The sequence below is a fragment of the Numenius arquata genome, chromosome 9 (genome assembly GCF_964106895.1).
Source record: "Numenius arquata chromosome 9, bNumArq3.hap1.1, whole genome shotgun sequence".
In the NCBI taxonomy this organism is placed as follows: domain Eukaryota; kingdom Metazoa; phylum Chordata; class Aves; order Charadriiformes; family Scolopacidae; genus Numenius; species Numenius arquata.
Window position 1 is genome coordinate 28,991,879 of NC_133584.1, and position 23,220 is coordinate 29,015,098.

The following is a 23,220-nucleotide window of genomic DNA, read 5'->3' on the forward strand; positions in this document are numbered from 1 at the left end:
GGGCGGGGGCCGGGGCCGGGGCGGGCCCGGCCGGCGGCGGCGGCGGCGGCGGGCGGAGATGGTGATCTGCTGCGCCGCCGCCAACTGCTCCAACCGGCAGGGGAAGGCGCACCGGGGCGCCGTCTCCTTCCACAGGTAAGGGCGGCCGCCCGGCCCGCTTCAGCCCCGCCGCCCCCGGCCCCCCGCAGGTGCCGCCGCCGGGCCTCCCTCATCCCCGGGCTCCGCTCCGGCTGGGCTGGGGGCGGCCGCCCGCCCCCGCGGCGCTTCCCCCGCCGGGCCCTGAGCGGCAGCGGCCGCCCTTTGTTTCCCCTCAGCGCCGGGGACCGGCTCCGGGCTCCCCAGCGCCCGCGGAGCTCGGCTCGGCAGCGGGGAGAGCCCCCGGCCGCCGCGGGGCCTGGGGCCCGGGCTGAGGGCGAGGCCTGGCTCCCTCCCTCCGCCTCGCCGGGGGGTGCTGCTGCCATGGGGGAGCCCCCAGGGCAAGGTGTCCTCATCGCCGACGATTCGGGAAAGGCTCCTCGTTCAACCCCTCAGGGTCTTCCTGCAGCCCAGGCGTTTTTACACCGTATTAAATACACCGGGGATAAACATCAGCGGGGGCCTGGGGTTGGGCGATGTGCTGGCCCGGCCGGCGTGTTTCGGTGCCCATCGCATCCTCATTCCTCCTCGGGCTGCCACGTTTGTCCTAGGGTGGCTGAGCAGCTGGATAATGGGTCAGTTGCTGATGGAAAGGGAAATGGCGCTTTTTAGTTGGGCGCTGTTGGTGAAGTGGGGCTGTTAACGGCGGGCATGAATTTGGAGTGTTTCAGACCAAAGTGGAATAATCTTCAAACAAGCGTAACCTGTTAAAATTCGTGAGAACTTCCTAAACTTAGGAGTACCAACCCTTCTGATTTCCAGAACGTGACTTAGATTTTTTTCATGGGTTTTTTTCTCTGTTTGTTTTTCAGATTCCCTCTGAAGGATTCAAAGCGTCTGATTCAGTGGCTGAAAGCTGTTCAGAGAGACAACTGGACTCCCACCAAGTACTCATTTCTTTGCAGTGAGCATTTCACCAAAGACAGTTTTTCTAAGCGGCTGGAAGACCAGCACCGGTTGCTGAAGCCCACTGCTGTCCCTACCATCTTCCAGCTTGCAGAGAAAAAACACGACAACCTGGATTATGTCAGAAGCAGAAGAAAAATAGCAAGCAAGGTGCCGCAGCAGGATGGAGAAGACCCGAGGGAAGGAGGCTGTGAGGTAGTTCAGAGGACCTCGTCTTCTGGCCAGGACTTCATGGTGATTCAAGGGACGACGGAGATGGAGGAGGTGACTTTGCAAGCGGAAATTGGATCGATGTCCAAGGAGGAAGAGAACCTCCGCAGTCAGCTGGACGGCCCTCGGAGAAGGACGTTAGGTGATAATTTGGTTGCAAAGCCTGGACCTCAGAAAAAGCCTGAGAGATCTTCTGTGGAGGACTGTCCCAAAGCCACATGGATGGGGAGCTGGGTAGCAGACAGAAGTGGTGTGTCCGTCGATGACTTCACACCTCCTGCCTCTGGCGCTTGCAAGTTCATCGGCTCCCTTCATTCTTACAGCTTTTCCTCAAAGCATGCCAGAGAGCGGCCGTCGTTCCCAAAAGAGCAGCTAGAAAGGAAAAGGCCAAAGAGAGATGTGGAACCGAGCTGCAGCAGCCATCTCATGGGACACAATAAGGCTGTCGCGGAAGGCTCCCCTACTTCATCCCTCACTGCGACCCCTCAGAAACCTTCCCAGGGTTTGTCGGCGTCCCCAGCAGACCTTACCCCCCAGCCTGCTGCCGAGGCTGTGGTGGGGCGGAAGGGTGACACAGATGCCAACCCCATGTCAATCAACGAGGTCATCATGTCGGCCTCGGGAGCTTGCAAGCTCATCGACTCCCTCCACTCGTACTGTTTCTCCTCCAGGCAGAGCAAAAGCCAAGTGTGCTGCCTGCGGGAGCAGGTGGAAAAGAAGAACGGAGAGTTGAAACTTTTGAGGCAGAGGATCAGTCGCTCTGACAGTCAAGTCAGGAAGCTGAAGGAGAAGCTTGATGAGCTGAAGAGGATCAGTTTCCCTTACTTGAACAGCCTGCTATCCCAGGACTGTGGTCAGTATCCCCACTGGCTTTGCCTTGAGGCAGAAGTCACTGGTTTTTTTAGCAATAAGAGGCTGTTTAAGTTAGAGGTCATAAAGTTGTGATGGGTAAAAAGTAGGAGAAAGGTACCTTTTTGAAAGGAGAAGTAGTAGCTTGGATTAGACCAACAGACAGAGATGAAAAAATTAGTTTTTTGGGCACATGAGCTATTTCTTATCTCCAAAGTTTCCAAGGGGATTCCTGGTGCGGAATGGGAAGTTAGGTCACAGTGTTGCCAACAACTCTCTTGATGATTTTTTTTTTTTTTTAATTTTTTTTTTCGTCCTGGGTTATTTCAACTTGTTTGTGACTTGATAGCACTGGTTATGATTTGCCTTCCTTTGGAGCGTGCTTGTGAATTTTTTCGGTGTGTTAATGAGCTGTCATGGGCAGCAGGTATCTGGGAAAGCTGTCGAAGTCTTCTCCAGTGATGTAAGAAGTACTTCGGATCTTAGATTTCATATAATGCACTCTGTACTCGGGATATATGAAATCTAAGTGAGGTGGTAGCTATCAAATATGACAATGCCATGGTACAGAGTGAGGTCACTTTTTGTGACTGAGTGCCTGTGTTTGGTTTGATCATTTCCTCCCTCGGAAGGTGGAAGAAGTCAGGAAACACATAATAAAGTGGGAGGAACTTATCCATTGATGAAAAACAATTCACAACACCTGAAAACGTAGGGGAACTCGGAGAGGGATGTGGTCATGTAGCAAGGTTCTTGCAGAGGAGTTGAATCGGACCATAACCCTTTCTCTTGCAAGAAAAAGAGTGCTTTAATATACAGCTGGTAAAACTTGCACAATGACTCTAGTTGCAAGATAAAGTTTGGGGGAGTTTAGGAGTGTCTGATGATGTTTGATGCTGAGAAAACGCAGGATTGTCTTGTGAGGGACGCATGACTTCGGACTTTCTTGAAGAAGCCACCGGTTAGGTATTACCCCATGGTAATTCTCAAATCCATTACGAGGTTTCTTCTCCTAAAGAACCTCACAGCTTCTTCTAGAGCCATGTAGAAACACGACACTGGCATAGAAAGACGTGTTCTCCAGACTCTTATAGCATGGCCTACTTCCTCGCTCAAGTGCAAGAAAATAAATCCCAACAAAATTCTTGAAGGTTGATACCCAATGCTACTTTTTCCGTATGTTTTTAATTTTCCGAAGTGTGGAAAAACTCACACTCTGATTTGGGTAGAGGGGGGAAAAGAATTTTTTCGCCCATGGGAAATCAGCATAGTCTTATTTGTACCTTCTGGTCTGTATTTTTGTATTGTTTTGGTGTCACACTAAAGAAAAGAATTGTCGTGGTTTGGGCTGGACTGGCCACTAGAATGACAGCTGCTCTCTAACGTCAAGTCAGTACAATAACTGAATACAATTTTAGTGTTCTATTATTGTCATTCATATATGAAAAAGGAGTGTCTAGCTTTGTTGGAATACCTTCAGTGAGATACTAATTGCAAGAAGAGTGTCCTGACATGTTGTTCTTTACTCTAGTGAGCGCTATGATTTTTCTTTTCTTTCCTGAGATGGATGTTCTTATACATATGTCTTTGAGAACATGAGAATTATATATCAAGAATATCTTCTATAAGAACATAAGAATTACATATTCTGTTTTCGAAGGGAAAATGTCTTTTTTTTTTAATGAATTGACCAACTTCTTACCTGTTGTGCTGTCTCGAGATCACTATGTGAAAATGAACCATTTCAGTGATTGCAGCTTGGTGCGATGGGAAGTTCTTACAGAACCTTTTGGATGGTGACTTTTTTAAAGGGTTTGTTGGTGGCTGCCTGGCACCTTTTTTTTTTTTTTTTTTTTTTTTTAGCTTAATCTTGGTGCTCTTCTGCCTTGTTGCCTTGTGTTGCTTTTTGTGTGCTCATAGTAATAGTTTGTGGCAGTCAAAATACCTGATTAAGTGCAGCTGACTGCTGCTGGGCAGAGCCTGGTTTATGCCTAGACACTAAGTTTTGCTGTAATTGAAGAAAGACTCTTTGGTATTCATAAAAAAACAGTCAGGTAATGTATTGGGTAAATAATACTTATAGTTTTTGTTAGTAGCTACATTTCAGTTGTCCTAAATCATCTGCTGTGTAGTTGAGTTGATGTTACTAGCTGTGAACCTGAGCCTGCATATTTTTTTCTTCTAAAGGCAGTGCCTTGGGAATGGGGAGTGTAAGTAAAGTAAGCGACTGGACTGACCGTGCAGGTTGGTACGTGTCTGCGTCCCAGCTCCGCGCGCTGCAGGACCTCTCTTTGCTGCTGCCTCACGTTCAGCTGCGTCTGGAAAATCACAAGCAGAGAAATGAGCTTTAGGCCTGCACCCGTTAAGCAGAACTTCATTTTGCTACTAATTCTCAACAGATATTTTCCTCCAGTGAAACATGTACATTTCTGCTGGCTCTACCCAAGCTACAACCAGCTGGAAAGAGCAGGTTTCTGCAAAACTGCTGCACACGCAGTCCCTGCCAGCCTTACTTGAGGATCAGTGACTCAATCTGGGTGAGTTTGGCTCGCAGCGTGCTCGAGCTGTCACAGTGCGCTCCAGCGGTGTTTCCCAACCTGTCCTAACAGGGGGATCAACTGACTGGTTTTAGGAGAAGCCCTGGGCTGCTTCCTGCGTGACTGCCACAGTGACCTTTTCCATGCTAAACTTTGAATTTGCTCACTTGTTGGGTAGGAAGATGTTTTCTTCTGTTTCATGGGCCACTTCTGAGGAGTGCGGACTGAAGGTTGAGGAATATTTCCAGCAGGAGAGCACGGTTAGGCACTGTGCACCAGGCAGAAGGAGGTTAGATGCATCTTCTGGAGAACAACAAGATGCACTGGGAGAAATGTACTAGAAATGGCCTTGAGTTGTGCCATGGGAGGTTTAGGATGGATATTAGGAAAAAGTTTCTTCACAAGGTGTTATCAAGCATTGGAACAGGCTGCCCAGGGAAGTGGTGGAATTGCCATCCCTGGAGGTATTTAGCAGATGGGCAAACGTGGTGCAGAGGGGCATGGTTTAGTCGTGGTTTGGGCAGTGTTGGATTAATGGTTGGACTCGATGATTTGAAAGGTCCGTTCGAACCTAGACAATTCTATGAAATTAGGGAGAGCCAGTGAGCAAATATGGATCCAGTGTCACGTGGAAGGAGAGTCTATTCTGACAGTGCTCTCCTCCGATACGTAAGTCCTATCTGACCATCTTGTTCTGCTTGAAGGTTTCGCAGCTCTGCTGCACCATGCTCCCCCGGTGCTATATCCCCTTCCTCTCCTTTCACACGATCACCTCCTCTTAACGTGCTCTAGTTCGCTCCTTTTGTAAAACTACATCTCCCAGCAGGCACTGGGATAACTTTTACCTAATCGTGAGATCACTTCCCTTATAGCCATCTTACCGACCCTGCGCAAAACCTTTTCTGGTGAGCAAAGGTGGTTAGAGAGCTAAACCAAGCAATAGGAAAATAACTGCAAACCATGGCTGGCAGTGGAGCAAACGCAGGTATGATTCAACGTGATTGAAGTATCTGTATCAGAGAGGTAAAGCTGTTAAAGTTCAGCCACTTGAGCATGTGTGGAGCCTCTTCCAAACTCCATGTCTGCTCCCATGAAGGTCATATTAAAGGCAGGAGAGTTTGCAGAATGGGTCCATGTGGAAAATTATTAGTGTTTTGCTAAGAATCTGTAGGAAATCGTATTTTCTTCCAGCTTAGATCTGTTTTTCAATATTTGTACAAAGCCAGTGTAGAAGTGCCATTGATTGTAATACTTTTTACCTGTGAATGAAGCATAGTTGGTGAACTTTGAGGACAAGTAGGAGGACTTGAACATTAAATGTCTGAATTTGTGCCAAGGTAGAGCCCTGGCGCCTGGTCTGTGGGGCCTGAGGTGGTGTTTCTCGTCAGGATGGCAACTGGTTTTTGTTTGCATTGCAGAAAACAGGTAGCAGAATAGCACTCCTCGGTGGCAGGGAGAAGAGAAGCGGGGTTGTGCAAAGATGCGAGGTGCTGTACTTTTCATCTGCCTGAGCAGGGCTTGAACAGCAATGAGTCCCTGTCTGGTTTCAAGATGAAACGCTTATAATGGGTCCCGGAGATGTGCTGTCAGAAAAATTGCCTCTACCAGGGCAGGCACCGCTAACCTGGCAGCCAAACCTTAACTGGGGGCTGGGGACATATCTGAAGGAAACTGCTAGAATTGCTTTTGCAGAAGCAGCTTTGTACAGGGCAACTCTCTTCAGAAAATAACACCCGTATTTCTGAAGCAGAATAAGGATTTTTGAAGAAAAATGCCTTTATTCTGGAACAGCAGGTGCTGCTTGTGATTTTTTTTTTTTTTTTTTTTTCTTCCCCTCCCCTGTCTTGTGCGGGTTGGGAACGGCCAGGGAAGAAGGCTGGTCAGTAGAGTAAGTGGATGTTACAAAGCACGAGGGAGCTATAAAGCAAGGTAGACACGCGATAAGGAGTAGGAATATGTGTTAAGAGCAGGGCTGTGGCTGTGGCAGAAGGCATCACGAGAGAGGCCAGGCACGGCATGGCACCGGCCCCACACGCAGTGCGTTTGGGATGTGGATGATCAGGGAGATGGCTCTTTCACCACCCCCTTGGAGAGAAAGGTGGCTGGAAAGGGGTTAAAGAAGACTTTTTGCTCTGCTGTTGCCTTTTTTTTTCTTTTTCAGTCTGTTTTTTTCTATTTTTTTTCCTAAGAGTCTACACAGCTTGTGCATTAAGCATCTCATTCTGCAGCGAGTCGGCAATGACTCGCAACAAAAAAACAGCTTGCAACTAGGAAGCAATGAAAACGCTAACTAAGGTAAACTTGAGAGAAAGTCAAACATACTGAGTTAAGCTCAGGTAGGATGTTTGGGTTTCTCATAATAGTGTATAATTTTAAAGATGTTTTCTCTGTATTCTGTAGTGCAGGAGAGCTCTGTCAGTGATTACAGACACTGGAGCATTTTACCGCAGAGGGTAGAAACACAGGCAGTAACACATTGGTGTTTTGTCATGAAATTAATTACTAAGGCCATAAAATGAGAATTTGTGAATATAATCATGTTCTCACCTTTTTAAAGCAGAGATCGAGCTAGAGCATGCCAGTGCTAGGAATACTGGTTTACTGGTGGGAGCATCAGCAAAGTGCGTAAAGGGGTGCCACACTCAGGGAAGGGCAGCAGAGTACAAAGCCACCTTCTGTACTTAAATATGGAAAAAGTGCACTGGAAAAGGCTGCTCCTTAATTACCAGAACCTTGATGATGGTGATTTAAATCCTAGTAAGCAACTCGGCTGAAGGTAAGGACTGCAGGAGGCTGCCCAGCTGTTGCTGTAGACCCTGCACTTTGAAGACCAAGAAAGTGCTGTGTGAGTTGGTTTGTTTTTTGTTTTGCTGATAAAAGCTGCATAGGAATTTGTGCCAGTGTAGCTCTCAGTGCCAGGGATCCCACTTGAGAGCCAGGCTGGCTGAAGCCTGTGTAGCCGTGGCCCGAAGGGGTTGTCCAGCTGCTTTGTCTAGTTTGTCTCGTGGCAGGGAGAGCATGTCGTCTCCTGCTGCAAAGCATGGACAGCCAGTTACAGTCTGATTTTGTTACAGGACAGGGAGGGATTTGACTTCTAACCTCTTTGTGAATGAGAAAGATGTGGAAACAGTCCATCCACGAGTTTGGAGCCATGAATTGGGGTCAGATAATGAAACAGAGCTGACTGGTGTTCCCAGGACACAGCAGTTTTGGCCTGAGTGGCTTCCTGAAGAAAGGAGTTCTAGATGACCAGGTTGCTTAGCGCCTGTGGCTTTTGTCTCCCACGCTGTCGCAACTTGTGAGCGTCGTGGCTGATTTCAGTTGGATTTCATAGAGGAGTGGAGGTCTTGAAGATGCTGGGTGCCTAACAGCTTCAAGAAACTGTATCATCTGGTAGGGAAAAGTGACTCCAGGAATGTCCTTGTTAAGAAGGAGTCTGTAGTGTCAGCTTCCCTGTTACTAGATAAAAGAGAAACTCTGTGTGTGGATGCAAGAGAACCAGCATTAAGACGACCCCATCCGAGTCTGAAGCTTTAAACGTATAGAAGGGTGGCCAGTGTCTCTTGTGCTGCAAATTCTCAGACATGGTTCGTATTCTTGATATCGTCACACACTTACTTTTCAAGCCATAGTAGCAGGTTGGTTGTAAAAGTGACGCGACAAGAGTTTTAGATCAGATCTTTAAAAAGGGAGGTACACATTCCTTTGCCAGTGAAATTCCTCTTGACAGTGACTGCATCTATAAACCTGTTGTTTGAAACAAAGCAGCTCCATGGACAAAGATATTTTCGTCTTTAAAGTCTGCTTTTTGTTGCCTCAATAGTCTTGCCACCACAACATAAGAAGCTATTCTCTTTTCAAATTGCTGCTTTTTTTTTTTTTTTTTTTCCTCTGATGGACTCAATCAGCCCCTGTCCTGTCTGCCTCCCCACTCTTGCTTTTCCAGTCTCTCAGCTCAGCCCTCTAGCACAGAAGGCTGCCAGGGAGAAAAAAGGCCTTAGTTCACTATTAGAGACCAATACCGAAGGTAAGAAGAGCACTGCACAGAATGTGGTCAGGATACATTCACTGTTCTGCACCGAGTCTATGGTCCTCATTCCCACCAACACTTCTGGTGCTCTTGGCTTTTCCAAGCAACATAAGAACTAAAAAAACCCTCATGTTGGCTTTGCCACCATGCAGGTAGTTTGGAAAAATAGGAATGGTTACTTGGCCATATGGTTTGGTGTAGGCTTCTTCACTTTCCAGCTGGCTAGAAGTCCAGCTCTTTGGAAGTGAGACTAGCTTGCCCGGTCAGGCAGCTCCAGCCGGGCTGGACGCTACACATCAAGGCGATGGGGTCAAACTGTGGGTGCTGGAAACAATCAGTTGGCTTTTCTTGGTTTATAACTAAGTCTAAAAAGTGGAAATGGCTAAAGACTTTTTTTTTTTTCATCTGTCATTTTGATGCTTTTTCTGAAATGCAGCAAGGTGGTTAAGCAGAAGAAAATGAAGTGTGCTATTACAAGCACTCCGGTGACAGAAAGCATCCAGCTCCTAGACTTTGTTGCCACCTCCTGACCCAGGAGAGGGCAGCAGCAGCCCAGGCTGCAGTCTCTTCTAGCCTTCCCAAAGCTTTGCTTTTCCCTTCTGCAGTGGGAGTTTGAGCCTGCAAAAAGTTTGGAAAGAAACGCAGTGTATGCAATAGCAAGTGAAAGGCAAATACCAGTTGGATGGGGTAGCGATACTCTCCTTACTCGCAAAACCGTATGCTCTCAATGTGAAAGCAGAAAGGGAAACAGGTTCCTAAGAAGCAGTGTAGGAGTATGGAGTTTCTTGTAACACTAATTTTGGTCTTTTATTATTGGTCATCACTGTGTTAAGGTCTTTGCTGTACCAGAAAATAATGTTCTGTTGCTTTGGTTGCTCACAGTGCAGGTGCAAGGTATGTACAATGAAATGCTGTCTGGTACGCTGCATGGACTGTAGGAACCCCTTCGTAACACCTTGGTGAGCTGGTGGTGAATGCCCAGGCTGGCAGGACAGTCTTTGCAAAGGCTGCCTCGAATGTTGTAGATGTTCATCACCTATTTCATAATGAGCTCTCATGTTTTCTCATGTTGCTTCACTGGCAAAATACTTCAGAATAAAGAAGAGTAACTAGAAGCATCTTGCTGACGTGCCGGCTGACATTTTAAACCTGCTATCTGTGGGAGAATAAATAACAAAAGCAGTAATTCTCCTTTACCCGGGAAAGTTTCTGTTCCCCTTGCTTTGCCATTCCAGGTGCGGACTCTCTATTCTTACTCCTTGCTCAGTCTTTTTGGTCTGATGTTTGGGACTGAGCACAGTGAAACATGGACAGATCAAGCAAATTTTTACCTGCAGTATCACCATTTTCGGTCATAATTTCTCCCTGCAGCTGAATCTGTGCCTTTTAGACCAGCCAGATAGGTAGCTTGTTCTTGTATTGAGCGATATCACTAGGTGTGGAAGACAACCCCCTTCAACTCCCACCCTGCCAGTATGAGTCATTTATGCTGTGAGTGGGAGGAGGACATGCTTGAAGTGTACTTCAGTTATACTCGTCTGTATAACAGCTAATGCAGAGCAGTGGGCACCTCATTCCTATTGGTACTGGTCTTTCCGGAGATCATGGGGCTGCCGTATCGCTTTCCCTGCTTACACCTTAGGAATGGAGCTGCTTTAAATTACCTGTCTCCATTTCTCCGATTTATTTGTGTTTTTTCAGGTCACACCCTCTGAAATCACAGCAAAATGTGAAACTGTTGTTTATCAAAACTTTTCTAAAATGATTCCTTAAAGAAGTTTTCCCTCTGTGAAACAGACCTTTGTTGCTTCTTAATAAATGCAATGACAAAGGGAAGTAGCTTTTTCTTCCTTTTATGCTTTAACTTGCAGGCACCCTAGTCTTTTTAAGATGTTTTACTTAGCCTTAGTCCAGAGCCGAAGCAGAAACACTTCTGAATGATTCCTGTCTCTTTTTACAAGTGCAGGGCGTTGTTAACCTCTTCAAAAAAATTACAGCCAAACTTTGATCTTAAATATGTATGCAGCCTGATTTTTCTTTTTCCTCTGAAGTGAGGACTCATTTCCTTGGTCTCTCAAACAGACAGGAACAGTAGGTACTCAGTGCTTGAGAAAAATCAGGCCAGAGCGTTAGAGATTTAATTGTCATTTAGTGATAATTCTTTATGCTGAGATTTCAGTCTTCTCCTTTCTTGCGTGTGGATGGGAGGGGGCTTTCTCTTCAGATAAAGCTACAGAGACAGGTCAGAAATGGATCAACTGGAAGAATGCTTTATGTAAGGTCAAGAACAGGTTTGAAAGCAGACCCACTTTCTGTGACTGTTCGTTGTTCCCCGTCTCCCCTTGCACCTTGGAGCTGATGCTCCTCTAGAGAAAAGCGTTTGACCCGTTCTGGGGTGTTTTGTGGTCACCTTCACCCAGCCGTAAGCAGCTCACAGCAAGCTGCAGAGCACAGATCCCTGAATTTTCTTTCTTCTTCCTCTACAGAGACTCCCCAGCTGAATCCCGTGATGGAGCCCCTGTCCTGGATGCTGGGCACCTGGCTCTCAGACCCACCAGGAGACGGCACCTTCCCTACAATGAAGCCCTTCCAGTACCTGGAAGAAGTGCACATCTCCCACGTGGGGCAGCCCATGCTCAACTTCTCGTAAGTCTGTGTTGGCAGCAGCTTTTGGAGCGGAGCAGGCATGACTCCAGTGAGATTTGTTGGTTGTGTTTCTTTTCCAGTGGCAAAGTAAACAAGTTTTCACCTACCAAATGAGGTGATGTAACGATATGCAACTGCATGGTTTGACTTTAATCACACATTTTAAAGGAAAATTAATTGGCATGCTCTTGCAACATACCCAAGGCTGCACACCTGCAATCACTGAAGATATTCACTAGCCCAGGAGCACAGTGCAGTTGTACAGAGCTTTTGAAAAGTGAGTTCACACCTGGGAACTCGTGCAGAAGCAAACAAGTACAGGATCAGGACTGTGGCTGTGGTGCAGTGTACAGTTCTTGTGGTCTGCCAGTCTTGAAGGTTATGTAGTGAGAAGTAACTCGGGGTTCTATGAATGTGATCGTAACTTAGAATAGTGAGAGTAACTTACGGTACCAAGAATGGCCCCATCATGGACATCACTGCTGTTTGTGCAAACTCCGTACCTGCCTTTGACAGACCAGTGATCTTCCTGCTTTAATGTGGTGTGCACTGGGTGCATATGCTGGCCAGAAGATGTACTGTCCTCATGGCCAGAAAACCCCCCACGGTTCTTCTTGCTGGTAGTAGTTGTGTGATTAGAAATGAATCTTCAGGTAATAGTGTTACAACTGCTATCATTCTGCTTTGAAGGAGTTATGGCATCGCTGCCAAGTTTGTCCATATTAAACTGTGGTGCTCAGTCTTCACCACTGTGAAAATCTGAGACAAGTGAAAGTATTTATTTAACAAACTATATGGGATAGAAGGCAGATAGCTTAACTGCTTTGGCTGCAAGTAATTGTTCTAAGAGAAATCAAAAAGAAATCTGGAGGAAGAGAAGTGACATGTTAGCTAGCTGATCAGTACTGCTCCAGTACTCATTTGGGAGGGGTGAGTTGGAAAGTTTGTTGCTTTGAAAACCAGAGAAAAGAATAATTACAAGATGCCAACGCTGTGTGGAAGATGCCCTGTGTTCCTGGTGCGCGCCGTTTGTAGTGACAGAGCTGTCGGCTCAGCATGTGACATTTTTAGTCCAGTTTCCAAAAGAAACAAAGCTCTGACAGTCATGCTCTGTCTACATCTCCCTCTCCAAACAGTTGCTGATTTGAGTTGCCTTCTGGTTTTTTTCTTTTGTTTGTACCGAGGAGATGTACAGCTCAGTGCAGCTGAGCTCTGGGAAGCATCAGGAAAATAGGCAGCAAGCCTGGAGAACAGAGACCCTGTGCCTCCCTAGCTCCTGGAGCAGTGCCACTTGTTCCAAGACAGTCCACATGCTTCCTGAATACTCGTCATTGTCTTGCCACCCTCACAGTAAAGAATTTCTTCCTGGTATCTAATCTAAATCTCCCCTCTTTCAGTTTAAAACCGTTCCCCCTCATCCTATCACTACACTCCCTGACCAAGCGTCCCTCCCCGTCTGCAGGCCCCCTTCAGGTACTGGAAGGCCATTATAAGGTCTCCCGGAGCCTTCTCTTCTCCAGGCTGAACAACCCCAGCTGTCTCAGCCTGTCCTTATAGGAGAGGTGCTCCAGCTCTGATCATTTTCATGGCCCTCTGCTGGACCAATTCCAACAGCTCCATGTCCTTCCTGTGTTGAGGACTCCAGAGTTGGATGCAGTGCTCCGGGTGGGGTCTCCCCAGAGCGGAGCAGAGGGGTAGAATCCCTTCCTTCGCCCTGCTGGCCACACTTCTTTTGATGCAGCCCAGGATGCGGTTGGTTTTCTGGGCTGCCAAGTGCATGTTGCCAGCTCATGTCGAGCTTCTTATCCACCAGCACCCCCAAGTCTTTCTCCTCAGGACTGTTCTCAATCCGTTCTCCACCCAACCTGTATTTGTGCTTGGGATTGCTATGACCCATGTGCAGGACCCTGCACTTGGCTTGGTTGAACTTCATGAGGTTCACACAGCCCCACCTCTCTAGCCTGTCCAGATCCCTCTGGATGCCATCCCTTCCCTCCAGCATGTCGACCACACCACACAGTGTGGTGTCATCGGCAAACTTGCTGAGGGTGCACTCTATCCCACTGTCCATGTCATTGACAAAGATGTTAAATGGCACTGGTCCTGGTACTGAGCCCTGAGGAACACCACTTGTCACTGGCTTCCACTTGGACATTGAACCATTGACCGCAACCCTTTGAGTGCGGCCATCCAGCCAGTTCCTGATCCACTGAGTGGTCCATCTGTCAAATCCATGTCTTTCCAATATAGAGACCAGGATGTCATGTGGGACAGTTGTCAAACGCTTTGCACAAGTCCAGGTAGATGACATCTGTTTCTCTCCCCTTATCTACCAATGCTGTAGCAACATCGTAGAAGGCCACCAAATTTGTCAGGCATGACTTGCCCTTGGTGAAGCCATGTTGGCTGTCACCAATCCTCCTTATTTTCCACGTGCCTTAGCAGAGGTTCCAGGAGGATCTGCTCCATGATCTTGCCGGGCACAGAGGTGAGACTGGCTGGCCTGTAGTTCCGTGGGTCTTCCTTTTTTCCCTTTTTGAAATTGGACATTATGTTTCCCCTTTTCCAGTCAGACTTCACCAGACTGCCATGACTTTTCAAATATAATGGAAAGCGTGTAGCAACTTCATCCGCCAGGACCTGTGGATGCATTTCATCAGGTCCTGTGGACTTATGTACCTTCAGGTTCCTTAGGTGGTCTTGAACCTGATCTCCTACAGTGGGCGGTTCTTCATCCTCAGACCCCCTGGTTTTCCCTGGTCCTTCAAGTCAGGAGGTGTGAGGAAAGGGGTTGGCAGTGAAGACCGAGGCAAAAAAGTTGTTGAGAACATCAGCCTTTTCCTCGTGTGTCATTACCAGTTTGCCATTCTTGCTCATCAGGGGGTATGCTTTCCTTAACCTTCCTTTTCTGGCTGACATACCTGTAGAAGCCCTTATTATTCTTAGCATCCCTTGCCAGATTCAGCTCCAGCTGCACCTTGGCCTTCCTGACATAAGTAACCAGGCAGTGTCCCCATGCTCTTCCCAGGATACCTGATCCTGCCTGAGCTGCCTGTGCAGTTCCTCTTGCCTTTTAGTTTGACCAGCAGGTCCTGACTCAGCCATGCCGATCTCTTCCCTTTCCTGCTTGCATTCTTACACCTGGGGATCAAGAGCTCTTGTGCTCTTTGGAAAGCGTCCTTAAAGATCTGCCAGCTCTGTTCTGCCCCCTTGTCCCTGAGGACCGTTTCCCAGGGGATCCTATTGACTAACTCCTTGTAGAGCTGGAGGTTTGCTTTCCTAAAATTCAGGGTCCTGGCTATGCTCCTTGAATGACACGTACCCCTTAGGACTGTGAACTCCACCAGTGCATGATCACTGCAGCCCAGGCTGCCTCCAGTCTTGCCACTCCTGATGAACTCACTTGCGTTGGTGACTGTCAGGTCCAGTGTCACATCCCCTCGGGAAGGACTGTCTATTTCCTGTCTTAGGACGTTATCGTTGAGGTGCTCCAGGAACCTCCTGGATTGTCTACAGCTCGCCATGTTGCTTTTCCAGCAGATGTTGGGGTGGTTGAAATTCCCCCAGCAGGATGAGAGCCTTCGAGCGTGATGCCTCCTGTAGCTGGAATACGAAGGCTTCATCAATAGGCTCCCCTTGATCAGACGGCCTGGAGTAGACACCAACTACAAGGTTCCCCTTGTTGCCTCGGTCTCTAATTCCTACCCGTAAGCTTCCACTTCCTTGTGGCTATTCTTTAGGGACATTTCTTCACACTCTATCCATTCCTTAACATAGAGGGCAACCCCTCTGCCCCTCTTTCCTTTCCTGTCCCTCCTGAACAGCTTATAGCCATCAGTAGCCACACTCCAGTCATAGGATTTGTCCCACCAGGTTTCAGTAATGGCCACTATGTCATAGCTTTCCAGCAGCACAGTAGCTTCCAACTCCTGTTTGTTGCCCATATTGCATGCGTCCGTGTAGAGGCACTTCAGCTGGGCTGTTGGCTGTGCCGCTGCCTTAGAGGAACACTCCCTGAGGTGTCTCACAGGCATTTCCCTGTTGACTCCGACTACCTTAGGAGCCCCTGGCTCGGCTTTGACTGTGATGCAGCGTCCCCAGGGTGCCTCAGGGCAACAGGTTGAAGGCCCTTACTAGCACCCTGTCCATCTAATCCTGATGTGTTATCCCACAGCTTGTCACAGACAAGCCTGATGTTATTGTCCCCCTTCCGCTTCACATCTAGTTTAAAGCCCTGTCGATCGGCCCTGCAATCTCTTGGGCAAAGACTCTCTTCCCCCTTTGAGAAAGGTGTCTCCCATTTGATGCCAGTGAGCCCGGTGCTGTGTAGGCCATCCCATTGTCAAAAAAACCCGAAACTGTGGCAGTGCCACCAGCCACGGAGCCATGTATTAATAGACTGGACCTGTCTGTTCCTTTCAGTGTCACTGCCTGCAACTGGGAGGAGTGAGGAAAAAATAACCTGTGCCCCAGATTCCCTCATCAACCCTCCCAATGCCCTGAAGTCTCTTTTGATTGCTTTTGGACTATGAGTTGCAGCTCCCTCTCCACCCACATGGAAGATCAATAATGGGTAATAGTCTGAGGACTGTACCAAGACAGGAAGTTTCCTGGTGATGTCCTTAAGCTGGGCTCCAGGAAGACAGCAGACTTCCCTCTGAGGAGGGTCCACCCAGCATATTGGGCCCTCCATTCCCCTCAGGAGGGAGTCACCAACAACTATAACCCTTCTTCTCTTCCTTGTGGATGTGGTCATGATACAGGCGGTATGCCTTTCTGACTGCGGAGGCGTCTCTGGTGTAGAGTGCCCATCATCCACATCCTCACTTGACTGGCCTTCCTCAACCAGAACCTTGTATCTGCTGTTCAGAGGTGCCAGGGGCGAGGTGGGCAAGGAGGGGGTTCGTCTGCTGCCCTGACCGTGAACTTGCCTCCTTTTACACTTTTTATTTAGGCTTCTGCATTCTGCCTGACAGGGGCAGGATACAGGGGCCCCTTGACCCTGGTTACCTTCTGATATGTGCTCCCGTGTCTGTGTCAAGGAGAGCAGAGCCTGGCTCCACCAGTCTATTTGTTGTTCAGCTTCCCTAATCTCCTTAACGTCTCGACTTCCTCTCACAGCTCTGCCACCGGGCTGAGGAGGTCGTTCCCCTGTTCACAACGCACGCAGCAGTTCTCAGAGCTGCCACCCGTCACCAGTGAAAGGCTCTCACACTCCCTGCAGCCTGTGACCTGGACAGCTTCCCAGCTTCAAAAAGCCCTCAAAAAGAGCCCCTTGCCGGCCCTTTTTGCCATGGTTCTCTTCCTCAGTGGAGACTTACCTGCACTGGAGCTGGTCTCCTCAGCGAGAGATAAGTCTGCTCTGTTACAGCCTGCAGCAAGTAATATATAAAAAACCGAACTTGCCAGGTTTAAAAGCTAAATACAGATGATATTGTAATGCCAGGTATTTATTTGAGAAAAGGAAGTATTTGAGACAGAGTATGGCTTCAGCATCTGTGAAACGCCTGACTTCCTGAGGGACTTCCTGAGCTAGGTCTTAGGCCCAGGAGCTGTGAAAAATATGAAGCTTGTACTTAAATAATGAACTCCAGCTGTGCCTGTAAAGTATCTGTATTTTTACACGTTTACATCTCCAACCATGAAGTGTTGTCAGTGTTTTACTCTTCAAATAACACTGCAGGCAATGTGGTTAAATAAAATACTGTTTCCTCTGGGACGAGACCAGACCAAACACTGTATTTTCAGTGTGACAAACAGCAGCTTTTGTATTCTGATTTCCCCTCAGGTTCAATGCCTTCCATCCGGACACCAGGAAGCCCATGCACCGAGAATGTGGATTCATCCGCCTCAAACCTGACACTAATAAGGTGGCCTTCATCAGTGCCCAGAATACAGGTACACACCTGTTGTAGTTTGAGAAAACTGATAACAATTTTTTGCCGTTTAGACAATTATCCTCTCACCTGATGACCCCTCCCCACCCAGAAAGGGGAATAGGGGAATACAAAGAAACACGAGGGTTGAAATATAAATAGATTTAATAGAATGAGACTAAATAATTAAGAATAGTACTAAAGAACCGGTATTAATCCCGATACTGATATAAGATACACAAGGATTATACTAAGCCCGTTCCATCCCAGGAAGCCGTGCACTCCCAGCAGGGACAGCCAATGTGGGACACTGTGAGCACTGCGGCTTCGGGAGGAAGGGAAGGGCTCAGGGCTCCAGCACCAGGGCAAGTAGTTCTCTGGATCTGCCACCATCAAGGGAGAGAGAACCAGGCAGCAAACTTTTCTAATTCATATTGAATGTGACGTTCATGGTATGAAATAATCCTGTTGGCAGCTTGGGTCAAGTTGCCCGGGTCTCGCTCCTCCTTCGTCTCTGCACCTGGCAAGGCTTGAAACCACTGAGACCTTGAATCTTACATAGCCTAGCTGGCTATAAAGTAAATATTGTCACAAATTCAGACACTAGAGTCTTCTAAAAGTGCAGTTTTCCTCAGCATTAGAAGAGAAGTTAGTCCTGTGTCTCTCAACCCAGGACAGAGAGTAATCTCAGTGCAGTCTTTTTTCTTAGCTCCTAAACTAGGAGCATCTCCCTCCTGTCTGCCTTGGTACTTGTTACACACCTTACAGGGACTAAATGAGAGAGAGAACCACATCTACATTATTCTAAGTGAAAGAGTGTTAAAACTCAATTAATACTTAAATTTGCATCTAAAACTCCAGAGGAGGTGCTGAAGGAAAAACTGCCAGTTGCAATGCGATTCTCATCCCACGTGGTATGAGTTAAGTCTGTCTGGTTAGATTTTTCTAAGCAGCATTACATGCCTGAGGTTGCGTGGATTTGCAGTTGTCGCTATGTGCTAGGTCAAATAAAACCATTCTTCAGAGAGGGTGGTGGTCTAGTACATAGCCTAAGAATTGTGACATAGTTAAGTAACCTTTGTAGCCTAATTATATATGACCTTGCTTTCCACTAGGTCTGGTGGAGGTGGAGGAAGGGGAGGTGAATGGACAAGAGCTGTCTATAGCTTCTCACTCCATAGCCAGGATCTCCTTTGCCAAGAAGCCCCACGTAGAGCAGGTGAGTGCACACACTGAGCAATTCATGTAGTATTGCTAGCCCCAGAGGGTGCCTAGTTGAGAGGATGGGTTGATTAGCATGCTTTAATTACAGATTGCCATCTGAGTTCTTGGAAATATTGCATGGCATCCTAGCTTATCCATTCTGTAGCAGCCTTCAGAAGATATTTCATACATTAGAAGACCCAGAGGGATCGTTAAGATAAGAACTGATGTGCTGAATCAGACCAGCCAACCCAGAATCCTGTCTCCAGCAGTGGCCAGTAGCAGGTCCTTAGGAAAGAGAGTAGGAAAGTCTTTTCTAAATACCTCTGTATGCCAGTGGTGTTACTTCTTAATGCTGGTCTTCTGGATTAATTACAGTATGAGGGTGCACATGTACGGTATGTCCAGTATTGGGCCTCATCAGGTTATTTTAGGAATGGCTGCTTTTCACTGGAGCTCCACCTTGTCTTTGTAGATCTTGCTTGTTTGCTTTTCAGGACATTCACAAGTTGCTCTGGGCTCTCTTCCCATCTGTGGCCACCTGGCAGGGCTGGCACATGCTGCCAGCTCCACTCTTGGTTGACTTGCTTCTTGGGTTTTGACTTTTTTCTTTTGTGTAGCGGGGGTTTGTTGTTGACACATCTGGATGGGGTACAGCCAACTGTGAGTAAGATGGCAGTGCTGGAGTCAGTGTGGCATACTGAGGTCACAGCTGGAACCCTAGCTGTCACATGCAGAGCTCTCTTCGCTGACTAGCAGCTGAGAAAGACAGACAGCAAGGTTCAACAAGCTGTCACAAGGAGGCATGTTCTTGCATCTGTCTTGTTTTCGTATGTCAACCAAGTGACTGACTGGAATTTTTGAAGGATGACAAGTGAGGTGTGGCTCTCAGGAGAGAAGACACTATTTTGCTTGCAGCAAATACAGTATTGTCTTATTCTTATTGGCTTAATTTTGCAATCTAGTTTTTATGTGCTATAAAATCAACTCGTGGATAACTGAGTGCAAGTTTGTGCAGGTGCATCCAGTGTCATAAGCATGCTCCCTAAATTCACTAACATGCCAAAAATTGTCTGTGCCTACAGAAACAGTGTCCTGACTCCAGAAAGGCAGTCCTAACTCCCCTGCCTTCAGATGCATGTGTTAAGTTGTTGGGTTTCTCCTTTCCCAGGAGCAGCTGCATTGCCTCCTTTCTATAGCAGAAGAAATAAAGCCATTAAATACTATGGATATCGCCAAGGCAGTGGAGCTCGTAATTACAAACATTTAAATAAAATGGACGACCCTCTTCAGAAGGAGAAGCAGAAGGTGGTTGAGCACAGGCCATGTGGTTTTACCATGGATAAATGGCGCCTGGCTGACCTGGTTATCTTCTGTGATAAAATGACTGGATTTGTGGACGAGGGGAGAGCAGTGGATGTCGCTTACCTTGAATTCACCAATTTCCCATGGCCTTTCCCAGTGCTTCATGTTTCCTCTCCTGTGTGGGACGTCGCAGTCTCCCTGTGCATCTCCGGTGTATGCAGAGCTTGCCCTCACGTGGTACCATCATCCAGCCTTTGACCCAAGCTCTCTTTTAAGAGAAAAATCCCCCTCTTCTTGCCCCGTTCATTTCATTTCCTCCTTTTGGCAGGAGGACCTATGGTGGTCCAGTCAGAAAAAAATGAGCCATTCAGAAGCCCTGAGCTAAGGTCAGATGTTGTGAGATAATTTCTTGTTAAAGACGAGTGTCTTTTGCATTCCTTTTCATTGCCTTTTCCTGCTTGGGGTATTGGAGGAACACTGCCATGCATTACAGAGAGAGCCCCGTCTGATCAGGAAATATTAATCAAAATATTGTTAGCGTATGACCCTGTTCCTGTTGTTGCCCGCATGAATGTCAGAGCAGGGCACGTCGTCTGCAGCCCTGGGTAGCTTTGCTCTCAGCTGGAAGGAGGATGTGTTGGGTATTGCCATTAAGGGCACACTGCGGGCGTGGGAACGCATGTGTGAGTGGAGAGGACGCCGTCTCGGAGCATGCAGACTGGTGATAGCTTATGGACGTGCCCTTGAGTGACCTTCACTGGAAAAAAATGCATTTGCAAAAGTCTCTGCATTTTAGGAATTTCTAAATGGGGCTGGTTTAAATGACTGCAAATTAATCATTCTTGCAGGTTATCCTGCTGGCCCAGGACTTTATTTCTGTTCGCCCCCGGGATTGTGTTTGGCACGGGAAGCAGCAGGCAGCCACCGAGCAGTATAGGCAGCTCTTCTGGGTGATGTGGGGCCCATCTGGGCTGAAATCAGGCAAAGTGCTGGGTGTGCGGGTCCATGCCAGGCTGCCTTCTTACAGCAGCGCTCATGCGGGGAGCTGCTGTGCCCTGGTGGCATCCACACCGTTACATGTGGCCCTTCTCCTGCCGGTCCAGGCAGCTGGAGTGACACCCTCCAGAGCGTTATTCTGGGACAGGAGCTGAGGTTCAAAAAGGATGGTACCGCTTCTCTCCTTTATTTCGGCGACAGCTAGGAGCAGACCAATAACCTGTGCTGAACACTGGACACTCAGCTGCTCCCTCCTCCGGTTTGGAAGCTGCTGAAGCCTGGGTTCAGGCATCTTCTTGCATGGGTCCCAAGTGGTCCAGCGCCACAGGGCAACCCCAGATTTCTTCTCTTGAGGTTTGGTGCAGCACAGACAGACTCACAGCCTGCGTGAGTGGAGGGATGGGGATGATGTCGCCTTTTGAGCCCTCTTGATGGACAGCAGTGCTCTTCTCTGGCACTGAACTCCCTCCTGGCTGCAGGTGCAAGCCAAGGGTCAGCAAGCTCCAATCTCCCCATGCAGCGTGAGCAACACCTTACTCTGGCACAGTGTGGTGACCCAGAGAGAGCCCGAGTGGTGTTGAACTGGTGTGTCCAGCACAGAGCATCTCCCTGAGCTACCAGCTGGGAGCTGCTCTTCTGGTGGAGGGATGTTGGCCTGTCTGTGCTGAGGTGATGTCAGTAGTGCCAGGATGCTGCCTTCCTCCATGGATAACGGTCTTGGGGCATGGAGCTGGTATTTTGGAAAGGGCTGCCTTCTTTACAGACTCCCAGGATGATATGGGGTTGGAAGGGACCTCTGGAGATCATCTAGTCCAACCCCCTGCCAGAGCAGGTCCACCCAGAGCAGGTTGCACAGGAACGTGTCCAGGTGGGTTTGAATGTCTCCAGAGAAGGAGACTCCACCACCTCTCTGGGCAGCCTCTTCCAGGGCTCTGCCACCCTCACAGGAAAGAAGTTCCTCCCCATGTTTAGGTGGAACTTCTTATATTCAAGTTTGTGCCCGTTCCCTCTTGTCCTGTCCCTGGGCACCACTGAAAAAAGACTGGCCCCATCCTCCTGACACCCACCCTTGAAGTATTTATAGGCGTTGATCAGATCCCCCCTCAGTCTTCTCTTCTCCAGACTGAAAGACCCAAGTCCCTCAGCCTCTCCTCGTAAGAGAGATGCTCCAGGCCCCTCATCATCTTTGTAGCCCTCTGCTGTCCCCTCTCCAGCAGTTCCCTGTCCTTCTGGAACTGGGGAGCCCAGAACTGGACACAGTGCTCCAGATGGGACTGTTTTAGGAGAGAAAACTTCTCCTTGTTTACTCTCATGGCTGTAGTGAGCGTATCTTTCCATCTGTGGTGCGTTGACAGCAAGCACAAGGATGGCAAAGGGAAAGTAGAAAGCGCAGGTAAGGAATTCAGCCTGTGCATGCTGTTTGCTTGATTTCCTTATTTCTTCTCTTCCCCCCCTTTTTAGATTACCAGAAAATTCAGGCTCAATTCCGATGGGAAACTCGAACAAACTGTTTCGATGGCAACCACTACGCAGCCCATGACTCAGCACCTCCACATTACCTACAAAAAGGTGACGCCCTGACGCCGGGAGGGCCGGGTCTCCCCGCCGAGGGCGAGGAGCGGGGCCTTGTGGACCCAGAGCGGCGGCAGCTCAGGAGGACGGGATGGCAGACGCCGGAGCTGGCTGCCTGCGCTCGCCCCCAGGGCCACGGAGCTGCCCGTCCTCTTGAGAATGTTACTCAGATGTTTCTGTAATGGTATATTAAAAAAAAATAAAAATAAAAATCTTTTATTTTTATGGCTGTGTCTTTGGGCGTGATTGCAGAGTGGTCTGCGCGTCCCTCTGCTCTGGCTGTGGTTACAGAGGGGCTTTTTGATGCTTCTTCCTTAGTTAGGTGTTGGTTGTGATCCAACCTCCTGGACCCTTCTGTGTAACTGGAATAACGCCACAGAAGCAGCAGGATCGGGGATGGGTTTACACTGAGAACTCCAGCTCTTGCCTAATGCAGCTCAGCTTAAACACTCAGAGGGGGTGCCTGCGTCTTGCTGTGGGACAGAGAGAATTGTCACAGGCCCCAATCCTGATGGTGCCATTCAGCTGACTTGAAAGGACCTGGGTCCGCCCTGAGTGTCAGGACCAGACCTTACCTGGCTTCAGTGCAGAACATCACAAGAGTTTGGGTGACAACTGTGAGCCAACAGCAAGAGAAACTGCCAACAGTGGGGATCCGTCTCAGCAGTTCTTTTTTCTGTCTCGGCCTCGGCAGAGATCGGGACCATTCTCCGCTGCCCCGAGGGGTGGGACGAGGCTTGGAGCCAAGCCACCGAGCTGCTATTTCCAGGACAGGTGCTGGGGATGCCTGGTTTCTTCCATGCCAGTTAGCTCACCCCTGCAGGGATGCACCCCCAGCCCCGCACAGAGAAGGGCTGGTGGCCACGGTGCTTCCACCACAGATGCCCAGTGCTGGGCTCTGTCTCCACTGAGCAAGAGGCATTGCTTCAGGAAAGGCCTTTGGAAGGAGGCATCC

The 23,220-nt window shown here is 48.5% G+C and overlaps 1 protein-coding gene across 2 annotated transcripts; it reads left to right on the forward strand.

The window, feature by feature from the left end:
* Positions 1-3: 3 nt before the first annotated feature.
* Positions 4-22,489, forward strand: THAP4 (THAP domain containing 4). 2 transcript variants are annotated; one of them, XM_074153391.1, is made up of 6 exons: positions 4-135; positions 948-2,104; positions 11,154-11,313; positions 17,102-17,211; positions 18,305-18,408; positions 22,155-22,489. In XM_074153391.1, the coding sequence occupies exons 1-6, from the start codon at positions 59-61 to the stop codon at positions 22,272-22,274; spliced, it is 1,728 nt and encodes a 575-aa protein (XP_074009492.1). In that variant the 5' UTR covers positions 4-58; the 3' UTR covers positions 22,275-22,489. The 2 variants fall into 2 exon arrangements, with proteins under 2 accessions (XP_074009492.1, XP_074009493.1); XM_074153392.1 differs by lacking the exons at positions 4-135; positions 948-2,104 and adding an exon at positions 5,512-5,622.
* Positions 22,490-23,220: the final 731 nt, after the last annotated feature.

Excerpts from the sequence above, each read along its gene's own strand:
- THAP4 (XM_074153391.1), top strand. The coding sequence starts at position 59 with ATGGTGATCTGCTGCGCCGCCGCCAACTGCTCCAACCGGCAGGGGAAG. Across the intron at positions 136-947 it reads GGCGCCGTCTCCTTCCACAG|ATTCCCTCTGAAGGATTCAA; the intron begins GTAAGGGCGGCC and ends TTTGTTTTTCAG. Across the intron at positions 11,314-17,101 it reads CAGCCCATGCTCAACTTCTC|GTTCAATGCCTTCCATCCGG; the intron begins GTAAGTCTGTGT and ends ATTTCCCCTCAG.